The following is a 13,050-nucleotide window of genomic DNA, read 5'->3' as shown; positions in this document are numbered from 1 at the left end:
TAAAAATCTTTTAATAGTTTCAGTTTCATAAAAAAGGTTATGAACAGGCTGTCTTAAAAAAATGCATACATTTTATATGCACAATAACACAACATCATATAAATATAAATAACACAACAGACATCAAAAGTATAGTGCTTTTAAATATTTAAAGGACTGGTCATAAATAAAAATGCTATCATCATTTACCCATGAAATGCAATTTCATATCGGTTCATTGCAGGGGTGTTGCTACACATAGCTATACTGGGCCAAAATTTATATATATATTAGTGATGGGTCGTTATCGACGTTAACGTGCTGTGTTAACGCGAGACTCTTATTGCGCGATTTAAAAAAAAAAAAAAAAAAAAAAAAATCCCCGTTAATCTATTCTCAAAGTTGGTTTGGGAGCTGGAGCTATGATGACTTTTACTTTGATATTTTAGTGCGGATGTATACCTGACCGGTGAGCGGGTCTGACAAAAAAATGGCCTTCTGAATCAAATCAACAGGATGCCTGACTTTAACTGCAGTTTGGCAGTTTCACTTTAACTCATAAACATTTCATTCATGCCGCCGTGACAAACTGGCGTATTAGACACAAATAAGGAGTAAAGACTGTTGAGAGTGTTATGAAATTTAATAACACACGCCAAATGGAAAGAAAAAAAACTTCTGCATTTTGCTGTGTGTGTGTGTGCGTGTGCGTTGGCATTATTTATTTTTATCACCAATTATCATAGTAGAACACTTTCTAAAGCAGATTGTGATGCATTTTGGAAACAGGACATGAGCCCCTGGTCTAATGCGCCACCTGGCTTGAGAATTTTTTAGGGTAGTACACATGCTTGAGAATTATTTATTTGGGTAGTACACATATTCTGAATCCCTTTGGCAGAATTTAAATGAGCCATTTTAATCTTTGTATAACGATGGTTTGTTCTGTAGACTATCAAAAAAATATATAGCTTAAAGTGGCTAATAAATTTGACCTTAAAATGTTTTTTTAAATATTAAAAACTGCTTTTATTCTAGCCGAAATAAAACAAATAAGACTTTCTCTAGAAGAATAAATATTATCAGACATATTGTGAAAATTTCCTTGCTCTGTTAAACATCATTTGGTTGATATAAAAAAAATAAATTCAAGGGGCAGCTAATAATACTGACTTCAACAGCATATTTTTATTAAACAAAAAATAAATATAATTATAAATAAATAACAGTATTGTTATTATACAATTATTATTCTAAATAAATAACAGAAATTCAATCCTATATGTAAATTGGGAAAAAAGCACAACTGGAGGTATGCAAAGATAATTTAAGAAATCTTTTCAGAGCAGCGTGTCAGCGCAGCGGTATGTTTTTTTTTTTTTTTTTTTTTTTTTTCTGCGCACATGCTCGGTTTGCTTTTTGATTAAACTACACTGCTTTCACCAGCGTTAATTTGGTTGCATGGAGACTAGCGCCTTTATTCTGGGATTACCACTCTTAATAAATACATTTACATATTAAGTATATAGTATCTCAAAGCAATTACTGGGGCACTGGTGATTTTTATTGGGGCACGTGTCCCAGTAGATGGGTTCTAGCAACAAGTTGTTCATTGTCTCACTAACTCCTCATATAGCACTTTAACTGAATCAAGCACCACGAGTATCACTGATTTACATAAAGAATTATAACAAAGGTTGTTTTGCAGTTTTATTCTGACAGTCAGCATTCAAAATCACTTCCTCATCCTAAACCTTTCTGCAAATATAAAGATCAACATTGAGTCCATTATTTGTATTTAACAAATGTAGATTTAATAAACATTTATTCATTGCTGAAAAGTGCAAATACAAAGATGTGATGAGTGCATGAAAGCTAAAAATTGCATCGTTTTCTCTCGCAGGCTTTCTCTTCATTTTTGTCATTTTCGGAGCAGAAGAAAAAAAACATCACATTTTAATTTCTCTTTCTCGGTTGGCAGCATGGCAAAAACAATATAATATTACTGAATCTACAATTAATATAGATTATTAATCTTGCTTCATTGTATTTTCAATCAGTATTTGATTGTTTGCAATATTGTATTATAAAATACAGCATTATTATGTTTACATCACTTTGTGTATTGGCGTTAAACAGGAGTCTTAATCTTTATTTATAAAGGATCAATAATGCACTCACCAGGCTGTTGATCTCTAAATTGAACAAAAAGATCAGAATGAGCAAGTGACATGCTTGGCAGGATTTGATGAGTCTTCAGAGGTAACTATAACAAGATTTATAGTTGCATCGGTGTCAGTTTATTCACCTTCGTCATCTATTTTATATGCAATATGATGCCAGTTTCACTTCTATTGTACTGTTTTGGAAACATTGATGGGGTTTCATCTGTTTGGTGATCCATTGCTTTGTACTGCTGTGAAGTTTACCTGTTGCAGCAGTAGAATGTAAAGCACCGCTACCTACTGGCAAACTTAGGAATTGCAATTGAAATACAGAATTACGCAAAATTAGGATATTAAACTATTTAAAATATTATAAGTACTGGTATTTTTCCAGTACTGGTATACCACGCATCCCTAGTACAGGGAAATGTTGATCAGTGACCTTTTACTTAAAAGGAAGAAGGAGCTGTGTTCACCTGTTCATGAGAAAAGTGTTGAGTTGTATATTTAGGTGGAGGTCATTTGACAGTTGTGATTAAGTTTGCTGTGCCAAAAGTAGTGGTTTTGGTTGCAAATCGCAAACATCACTGTTGAACTTGTGGTGAACTTGTAGAGTTGTAGGTTTTTTAAGCTTCAATTAGGTCTGTCGCACAACAGTGCTTTGATATTCTTTTCCTGGTTGCATACTGTATGATTTTGTCACAAATGCAACTGAAATGGTCATGCTGTAGGGCCCTGGTCATAAAGATATTTCATACATCATAACACGGTGCACAAAAATTTTAGTGTTCAACTTTTCTAAAAATGTACATTCTGAGCTCATGTGAGTTTGTCTTCTTTCACAGTAGTGATTCCAGCAGCACCTCCAGTGACCGATCTCCAGCTCGATCTGTTCAGTCCACTGCAGTTCCTGCCCCTTCTACACAGCCACTACCTTCACTGGACAAAGATGAACCTCGTAAAAGTTTTGGTATCAAAGTGCAGAACCTGCCCGTGCGCTCAACAGGTGAGATTGCAATGAGCTGAATCCAACTTATGCCAAAGCATGCAACTTCTCAAACAACAAAACAAAAATTGCATTGCCAAATTAATCAAGGTAATTCATTCAGTTTAAGCATCTAGTAAATATATTTATGTATTTATGCTATACCTCTCGTTTTTAGATACAAGCCTCAAGGATGGTCTTTTCCATGAATTTAAGAAACATGGTAAAGTCACATCAGTTCAGATCCACGGTGCCTCTGAGGAACGATATGGCTTAGTGTTCTTTCGCCAGCAAGAGGACCAAGAAAAAGCTCTAAGTGCATCTAAAGGGAAGCTGTTTTTTGGCATGCAAATTGATGTCACTGCTTGGCATGGCCCAGGTAAGTTCTAGCATTTAGTACTGAATTGTTAGTTTCTAGGTTGAGGAGTAGCATTAAACCCTTGAACATTGTTCTGTATCTTGTTGTTCAATAGAAACAGAAAGTGAGAACGAGTTCCGGCCTTTGGATGAACGCATAGATGAGTTTCATCCCAAAGCTACAAGGACATTGTTCATAGGAAATTTGGAAAAAACCACAACCTATAATGACCTGCTGAACATATTTCAGCGTTTTGGAGAGATTGTTGTAAGTCGGCACTTTTAAAGAGTGTTTTGCAGTACAAAGCCCCACTATATTATTAGCACTGCTTATTTATATACATGTTCTTGTTTTTAACAGGATATTGATATTAAAAAGGTAAATGGTTCCCCACAATATGCCTTTCTCCAGTATTGTGACATAGCAAGTGTCTGCAAAGCAATTAAGAAAATGGATGGTGAATATCTTGGCAACAACAGGTTAAAGGTGAGGTTAAGCTTACAATCCAGTTGTTTAAAATGTGATTGTCTAATTTTTTTGTTGCCGTTGCCCATTTTCATTTAGTATTATGCTTTTTGAGAGAGAAAAAAAACTGAATTGTTGACAATTATTTAAAAATTCCACTCTATTATTAACCAATTGGTTACACTGGACAAACTGGTTGACTTGATGTTTTTCTTGCAGCTTGGTTTTGGCAAGAGTATGCCTACTACATGTGTATGGTTGGATGGCTTGTCCTCCAGTATTACTGAACAGTATCTCACGAGGCACTTTTGTCGTTATGGACATGTAGTAAAGGTACTCTTTCTGTGCATGATTTACATTTTTTTAAACTCAAGTTCTATTTAACTTTAGTAGAACAAAAGGATTGCTATTTGTATTCTCTAAAATAAAAAAAAAATTAAAAAACATACTTTTCTTTAGGTTGTCTTTGACCGGCTGAAAGGAATGGCCCTCATCTTATATAATAATATAGAGTATGCGCAGGCTGCTGTCAAGGAAACAAAGGGTTGGAAAATTGGAGGAAATAAAATAAAGGTCTGTAATATAATTTGTATTGTACTAATGCACTTTAGAGTTACTAGACTTAACATTTGTTTGTCTAACACTGTTAATTAAACGTGTTTGTAGGTTGACTTTGCTAACCAGGAAAGTCAGATGGCTTTCTACCGTTCAATGCAGGGATCTGGACAAGACATAAGAGATTTCTATGAAATCATATCTGAACGAAGGTGAGATTTTATATTTTAATATTTATTTTATTGTTTAGAATCCCTGCTGTTTTGAATAATTTCATATAATTTGTCTTTTTTTTTCAGAGATGAGCGCCGGACGCCATATCACGAGTTCACAGCTGAACGTGCATACTATGAAAATGTGCGTACCCCAACTTCTTACACAGAGGATCCACGTCGAAAATATCCTGCCAGAAGTCGAGAGTTTTTTTCAGAATGGGATCCCTACCAGGGAGATTACTATGACCCACGATATTATGATGACTCCCGTGAATACAGGGATTTTAGAGACCCATATGAGCAGGACATTAGAAAGTACAGCTACTTGCAAAGAGAACGTGAAAGGGAAAGAGAGAGGTTTGAAACAGATCGTGAGCGAGACCATGGTCGACGAACAATTGAACACCAACAAAGCCCAACCCATTCACGTCGTCCTGCTAGTCCAACTGCTTCTCCATCCCTTTCTGAACGTCCTCCCAGTGACTCTGAACATCACGTTTACAGTCGCTCATCTGAGCGAAGTGGTAGCTGCAGCTCACTTTCTCCACCACGCTTTGAGAAGCCAGACAAAATTCGTTTGGAGAGGCACAATAGGAATGATAAATTGGAGAAAGAAAAATCACTTTTTGAGACAGAGCGTGGAAATGGTGGGGAAAAAGAAAGGCGAGCAGGACGTAAGGAAAAAGGAGAAAAGGACAGGACTGAGAGACAGAAGTTGAAGAAGTTAAAACTTGCATCTCCCACTGTTCCATCACCAGAGGCAGAGCTGGAACTTGACAGGGATGCAAGCCCAGAGGCTAACATAACTCTGCGAGGTAAAGTGAGCAAATCATTGATCAAAGACAAAGACTACTCTGGTAAAGGAAAACTTGATCTGCTACCTTGTGTTGTCCAGCTAACAAGAGTAAAAGAGAAGGAAGGAAAATTAATAGACAGTATCCTCTGTGAAAAACAAAAAACAAAGGTTGGAAGTGATCCTGTTCTGTCTCCAACAACACCTTCCTCAGGTGATCACAAGAGTATGCCTTTTCGCAAAGACACTCAGGCTAGAGATTTCTTTAAGCATGGAAAACATCTCAAGGAGAAAGGCCTGGCAAGCCAAGTTGAGGTAGTGGATAAAGAGGAAAAAGTGAAAAACAAAAAATATTTCAAATCTGATCTTGCATTTGAATCCAGCTCTTCTGTGGATGCTGACCGCAAGGCTGCACGAAAGAGACGCTTTGAAGAAACATCGGCTAAGGCTGATAATTTAAGGAGAGTAAGTCAGGAGGAGGATGAAGGGAAATTAAGGAGAATTATTGATGAACCTTTGCTGAAAGACACTGATTATGATAAAAAGTTGCTTCGGAAAGAAGCACACAAGAGAGAGCGAAAAATTAAACCAGAGAGGATGGTTACTGTTAGTACTACAATAGAAGAGTTAGACAATGTAATGCCAGTAGGCCCCAGTTTAGACCTTCAGGCTCGACTTGGGGAACCAGCTGAAGATGCAATAGATCCATTAGATAGCCTTGATCAAAAGATAGGTGCTTTTGGAGCTAACAGACAACCAAGTTTCAGTCTTGCAGTCTCCGACGATGGAAGTGTAGATATGGATTTTTCAAGAGAGCAAGAGCAGCAGCATTTAACTAGCTACCACACATTATCCTCAAGGCAAGAAAGAGTTTCTGAAAGTAAGGAAAGTTTGCTCTCAGACATTGATCATTCGCAGAGTTGCAGAAAACAAATGGAGCAAAATCGCCGCTTACAGCAGCAAATGCTGGAGTGTGATAAATCAGATAAAACTGAAAGCACACCAAGCACTGATGCGGAGGAATTTGAGCATCGAAGTATTGTGCATGAGGTTGTAAAACCATTACAAGATGTAACGGGAAGTTCTCCGACCAGCAAGCAAAAAAAATTGGGAGGATTCGAATTTGATTTTGGCAAAAGAGAGCAAAATTATGAAATGTTTCGACTGAGAAATGATGAACCTGAAAGAGGACTTGCTTCACATCCAGGGACACCCCTTGCTGAGGAGGAGAGAAATGCATCACAATTGTTGGACAAAGACCCAGATTTACCAGTGACAATGGATAAAAATAGCTCGCATTTAGATGTTTCAAAATACAATACTAGCAATGCAGTGCATCAAGGGCTTTCACCACATGCAGAGATACTAAAAGTGAAACCATCAGTTACTAAAGAGGAGTTCAGTTGGGAGAGCAATATTAGGCAGGGCACATTGAGAGAAATGAGCTTTCCCACAAGCATTGTTAAACGGGAAAGTATCAGAAAACGTCCTGAACGCGAATTAGAACCTGGAGAGGTTCAGTCAGACTCTGATGAAGATGAAAGCAGACACTATTCATTAAAGCCAATTTCTTTCAAAAGAGAGCATGAAGAGCGGCTTTCAGATGTAAAGTATTCTGAGTCTCTTGAAAAGAATAAGTTCTATGAATTTGCATTGGATAAGACGATAACACCAGACACAAAAGCTTTGCTTGAGCGTGCTAAGTCACTGTCTTCATCTAGAGAAGAAAATTGGTTTTTCCTTAATCATGACTCAAAATTCAAAAGTTTACAGAATAACATCGACAAGGAAAAGTCTGAACCTACTCCAAGACCTATTCCTTCATGGTACTTGAAGAAAAAGAAAAGTCGCTCTGACTCTGATGGAAAACTTGATGAAAAAAAGCAAGATGCTAAGCCTGATGAACAAGAAAGACAAGATCTCCTAGCTTCACGATTTCTTCATAGCTCAATCTTTGAACAGGATTCACGTCGGCTTCAACACCTTGAACGGAAAAATACTGACCCTGACGTTAGAATTGGCAGAGATAGTGTTACAAGTAATTCTCAAGGTGAACAACCTGGAACAGGAGGATCAGACTTGACTCAAGAACCAAGAGTACTTTTTCATAGCCGCTTTTTGGAACTTCAGCAAAGAGACAAGAACCAACAGCTTCCTATTTCAGAAAAACTTAGTTTAACTGATCAAATGGAGAAGACATTGGATGAAGAGTTTAGGCCATCTCCCAATTTATCAGACATTTCCCAAGAGTCATTAGCAAGTCATAGCTTAACACCTACAATATCCCCAGTGTCTCAGTCTAAAATTTCAGAGATGTCTGTGCACCATGAGAAGCCTGTTTTGCATACTACTTTACCAAACATACATAATCCAGCAGTTGTGAATGTTAGGTCAGAAAATGCTCCAATAGATTATCCATCGTTAATTAGCCTAAAGGATGAGAACAACACTATTCCGTTGAGCACTCCATCACCTGAGCCCATGATAAAGGAAGATGTAATTGTTGAAGAACCTGAAGAAAAACTCAGAGATTCCAGAAAAACTGTACACGCCGCTGTTGAACACGAGATTGAGATCAAACCTCCCACTCCTGGTGCATCTTTAGGTAATGTTGAGCCAGAATGTGATGCTCTGCAGGCATCTTCTCCATTGTATCCAAATCCCAGTAAAGATCAAGAGACTACAGAGCTCTCAGAAACAACAACAGAGCCTGCTAATTCTTCTCTTGTTGTATCTCCTCTGGAGGTGCCAGACACAGAAATTGAGCAAGTTGAACAAGTACTACCACCGCGTAAACAACCAAAGAGTAAAAAGGTAAAGAATGTCTCATCAGCGCAAACACCAATCACCCAAGTCGTTAATGAAAAACCAGCTACACGAAAGAGTGAACGCATTGATAAAGAAAAGCTAAAACGATCCCCCAGAGGAGACTCTACAAAACTTACTGCTGATTCCAGAAATTCTGCAAAATCTCCTGTTCAAGTTTTAGATTCAGAGCAGGGCCTTGAATTAAACACAAACCAAGGCAGAACACGCCAACGACGGAATGTGCGATCTGTCTATGCAACACCCCCAGAGGAAGAATCTCCTCAACAACAAGGAAAAGAGGTAACAGAACCTCCCCGTTCCACTCTTAAGCGCTCTAGGGGTCGTCCACCCAAGACTCGCAGACGAGTGGATGATATGTCTCCGGTAAAAGGAGATCAGATCAAAAATTCTGAGGCTGAAGACACTGAAAATAAAGAGTCAACAAGTAGTGGAGAAATAACTAAAAGTACAGAGGCATGGCGCTCTCCACGTTCTCAAAAGGGCCAGTCTTCACCGATAAGATCAGGACAAAGCAAAAAGACATTGAAATTGGACAAAGTGTCAGGTACTTCGGCATGTGTTCAATTAGACAGAGAAGCAGTTGATGTGCCACCTGCCCTAGATCGCAAAGCTGAATCCAAAGAAACTTTGATGCAAGTTGGACATTTGTCAAAAGATACCAAACAGAACAGCATATCTACAAGAGAAAAAGAACTTGTTGCTGAGGAAATTTCAACAGATGACCGTGTAGAAATCACTCCTGTAGAAAAAATATTAGACAAGGAGGTCAAGACATCAAGGTCAACACGGAACACAAAAACAATGTCTGATAATAAGGCTGTCAATGTGGTGAAGCTCACTATGGATGCAGTTAAGGAAGCTGTTCATTCAGGTGATGACATAACTGTTTGTTTTGAAGGGTCTTTAAAAGCTAATGTTCCACAATCAGTAATAGAACAGTCAGACATTCAAGATTATCACAAAAAGGAAAATGTTAACAGCCTTGATGAAAAGGATGAGACTCTTTCAGAAATGGAGCCTCCTACTGATCCTGTGGCTGCCCTGCTTGCTCGCCAAATGGAACTGGAAAGAGCAGTGGAAAATATTTCAAGATTTACAGATGACCAGCATCCAGTACCTTACAAAGAACCTCGTACAGAACCACCTACCCTAACAGCACCTGTTGTAGTACAACCTGCAGAGGATACAGAGGTAGGAAAGCCTGCCAATCCAGCAAGTGAAACTGAATTGGCTGAAGCAATTAATTCAATTACTGCTGAGGATATATCAGGTGATACAGATGGATTCTCTGCTTCAACAACATACACAACCCTCCTTCCTCAACCAGAGACTCTTGATTTGCCTGTACCAAATGAGGTTGTGGAAACTGAGTCAGACTTGACTGTAAAGACTATTGCACAGTCTGAACAAGATAATGTTATGGTTCCAGTTTCAAAATCTTCTAAATGTAAAACAGATACTTCACTCAAAGAATCACCATTGACAGAGGTAGCAAAAAGAGGAGGAAGAGCACGTCCAAAAACTGCAAAAAAATCCAGAGGGAGGAAGGTTTCTTTGAACAGAAAATTAGATATTGCTGAGGATGTAGTGCTGGAACCTGAATCCACTACAGTCAAACTTCCAGAATCGATTCCAGAAGAGATTCAAACAGTTAACCCTAAGGCAGCAACATCGGCAGCTGCAGCAGCTGTAGTCACAGTTGCTGCTGCATGCAAACATGAAGCTGCATCTACAGTGATTTTGAATACACCAAAAGAGGCAGAACAGCCTGCAGTTGATCAGCCTGAACCTCAAGAATCTGCCTTCCATTCTGGAAATAACAGTCCTTCTTATTTGAGGACACAACAGTCATCTCCTGAGCGAGGAGCATCTGCCCTTACTTCACCTACAACACGCCTAAATTCACCTGCATCCTCTAACATTCCTCCTGAATGGAATACCAGGACAGAGGAGAAAGTAATGCTACCTAAACCACAAGGTAATGTGGCTTTGTCTATCCCAGGAGCTGGGGGACCCCCAGCAAATCCTCCCATGCCTCCTGACACAAAAGCCTCTGATATTAATGCAAGTTCTAGTACACTGCGAAAAATTTTAATGGAACCAAAGTATGTTTCTGCTTCAAATAGCAATTCAGTGACAAGTATGCAGTTTACTACCACATTAGCAGATCCACGGATGTCTGATAATGAAAATTCAGTTGAGGCTGTGCTGCCTTTAAAAACCTCTCTACCTGAAGATAGACCTAGCCCTATAGCTCAGCTTGTACCCCGTACAACACCACCGCAGCCCCCTCCTCTACAACAATGTGAGACTCCACAGATCTTAAAGGAGAAACTAGCTATAACTTCCACTGCCACTTCAGTCATTAGTCGGATCCCTATGCCCTTTGATTTTGAGGACACTCCTCGCATCTCTTTAAGTAATCGTAACTCTGGAATGTCTTTGCCAAAGCAGAAATATCGTACTGGCTTGAATGAAAATAATAGATATCATGGACATAATACTTCTGAGGATGGTGGAAGTGTTGGGCGCCCAGTTGTTGAAGGCACACATTGTAACACGGGGTCTAGTACTGGTTTGAGGGTCAACACATCTGAGGGTGTGGTAGTATTAAGTTATTCTGGACAAAAGACAGAGGGACCACAGCGGATCATTGCAAAAATTAGCCAAATCCCTCCAGCCAGTGCAGTTGACATTGAATTTCAGCAGTCTATAACAAAATCTCAGATTAAACAAGAACCTTCATCTCACCCCTCTACCCCAAAAGGATCACAGACACCTACAGGCTATAGTCACACAGGGGTAGTATTAGCTGGCCAAAGTATCAATGCCCAACCTGTTATATCCTCAATACGCCAGGAAAGCCCTGGCTCTGAAAAATCAGAAACATCTTACCAACAAGGAAGTTCTCTGAAATCTTTCCACCAGTCCCCAAGCCATCCTCAACTTCTGAGGTATGGTCAGTCAATAACACCGCAACACCATATGAAGAAAAATGGAGAAACTGAATCATTTTCAATGAAAGCTGATATAAAACCTGATATAAAGGCAACACAGACTTTCAATGTTAAACCAGTTTTAAGTCCACGCCACCCATCTTTCTCAGGCAATCACATTTTAAGTCCAAGTGCTCCACATGAAAGAGCTGTCCCACAACCCAAGCAAGATTCACATTCTCCAAGGGCATCTAACCATTCCATGTCACCCTTTCCAAAGGTTTGCCCCCCTAACAGCCCCGTTGTTCTGGGACCAGCTGGCCCTATGTCTCAGTATGTGTCAAATATACACCATGCTGAGCAGTCAGTGATCATGCCTCCTCATAGTGTCACCCAGTCTGTGCCCATGAGTCATTTGTCCCAAGGGGATGTCCGAGCCAGTACTCCAACATTATCTGGAATAGGTTATGGATTGCGTTCAGAAAATCTCTTATCACCTCGATCGGCACCTCCTCAACGTTCCACGACTCCTCAACCTGCAGTGATCAGAGATGTCATATTGAAATCGCATGCAGGCTCGTCTGTTGGTGGCCATGTTGTTGAGACGAGCAATGATGATGCACAGAATCTCCCACAAGGACTTCGTAGATCTTCTGCCCCACAGTTGCAACAGGAAAGTATGGTAATACAGTCGGAATTCAAAAATCTGCATCACAGGGCATTACGTCTAGATCAGTATGCCAGACTTATGCAGCAGCATTTGACTGACCATCCAGGTGTTGTTGAAAGTCGCCAAACTCGAACTGCAGAGGTGGTGCAGTCATCTTCACACATATCATCTGCTTCTTCTAAAGCCTCTTCCATAGTAAAGAATGCTCCACAGATTGTAAGGGATGGACAAAAAACAGTGGAGCTGAAGATGTCACCCTCCCCTCATTCAGACAACAGGATAACAGGACACCCACCAGGCTCAGTGATGGTATCTCCTCAAGGAGTTCAGTTAAATTACCCTGGAAATGGAAATACCATGAATGAATACTACAAAGAAATGCGTGGCTTCCATCCTCAGTATCCAGGTCATTCAGTAATTGGAATTAACTTGGCTAACCGTGGGATTCCTGTGTCTCAGGTGAGAATTTGATTTGTGCTGTACAGTTGTAATATGTAACTGTGGAAAATGGCTTCTTGATTTTACTCTCAAAATTAATTTTCAGATTTTAAACAGTAGATCAAGTAGGTATTTAAGTGGATTTAACAGAATGAAGCTAGAAATATGTAGAACAATTTTATTGCCTTGGCACATTAAAAAAATTAAACAAGTAGCCTAAATCATTGTATGTTGTGCAGTTAACAGTGAACATGAAGTTAATATCATTTATTCAAATGTTGTCTCTTCTCCAGGTCTCACAAATTGATCACAGTCAAAGACACAAGGTTCCCTCTCTCTCTTCCAGTGAGTCTGTGGGAAGTTTTAGTGAGTCAAAACTTGAGGGTTCTCACATTCGACACTCAGGCACCATGGATTTGTCTCATATATCACGAGTTCAGAGTGAGGCTGGGTCCCCCTCTTATATTTCTCCAGTGACTATAACACCCAAACTGGAGTTGGCTATTACTTTGCAGAAGGGGCCTCAAGGACCTGTTTCCAACAAGATGCCACTTCCTTCTTTAGCTTCTTCACAGATGCGTTCAGACTTCAAACTTGACCACACAGGACTTCGGTCTGTTGATATGGTGCAGTTGTTAACGGTTAGTAATCTCTTTTAAATC

The 13,050-nt window shown here is 39.4% G+C and overlaps 1 protein-coding gene across 4 annotated transcripts in view; it reads left to right on the top strand.

Moving 5' to 3' along the window:
• Window positions 1-13,050, top strand: part of spen (spen family transcriptional repressor) — a 44,915-nt gene that overhangs the window by 27,040 nt on the left and 4,825 nt on the right. For 2 of the 4 annotated variants that reach the window (XM_009296917.4, XM_073938998.1), the window contains exons 4-12: window positions 2,993-3,150; window positions 3,308-3,508; window positions 3,603-3,754; window positions 3,848-3,973; window positions 4,172-4,285; window positions 4,412-4,525; window positions 4,619-4,719; window positions 4,807-12,409; window positions 12,682-13,029. In XM_009296917.4, the coding sequence (XP_009295192.1) occupies window positions 2,993-3,150; window positions 3,308-3,508; window positions 3,603-3,754; window positions 3,848-3,973; window positions 4,172-4,285; window positions 4,412-4,525; window positions 4,619-4,719; window positions 4,807-12,409; window positions 12,682-13,029 (8,917 nt within the window). Of the gene's footprint in view, window positions 1-2,989; window positions 3,151-3,307; window positions 3,509-3,602; window positions 3,755-3,847; window positions 3,974-4,171; window positions 4,286-4,411; window positions 4,526-4,618; window positions 4,720-4,806; window positions 12,410-12,681; window positions 13,030-13,050 lie in introns of all 4 variants that reach the window. The other 2 variants (XM_003201204.6, XM_073938997.1) reach the window with 1 other exon arrangement.

This window comes from Danio rerio, chromosome 23, assembly GCF_049306965.1.
Source record: "Danio rerio strain Tuebingen ecotype United States chromosome 23, GRCz12tu, whole genome shotgun sequence".
In the NCBI taxonomy this organism is placed as follows: Eukaryota; Metazoa; Chordata; class Actinopteri; order Cypriniformes; family Danionidae; genus Danio; species Danio rerio.
This window is presented reverse-complemented; position numbering and strand designations above follow the sequence as displayed.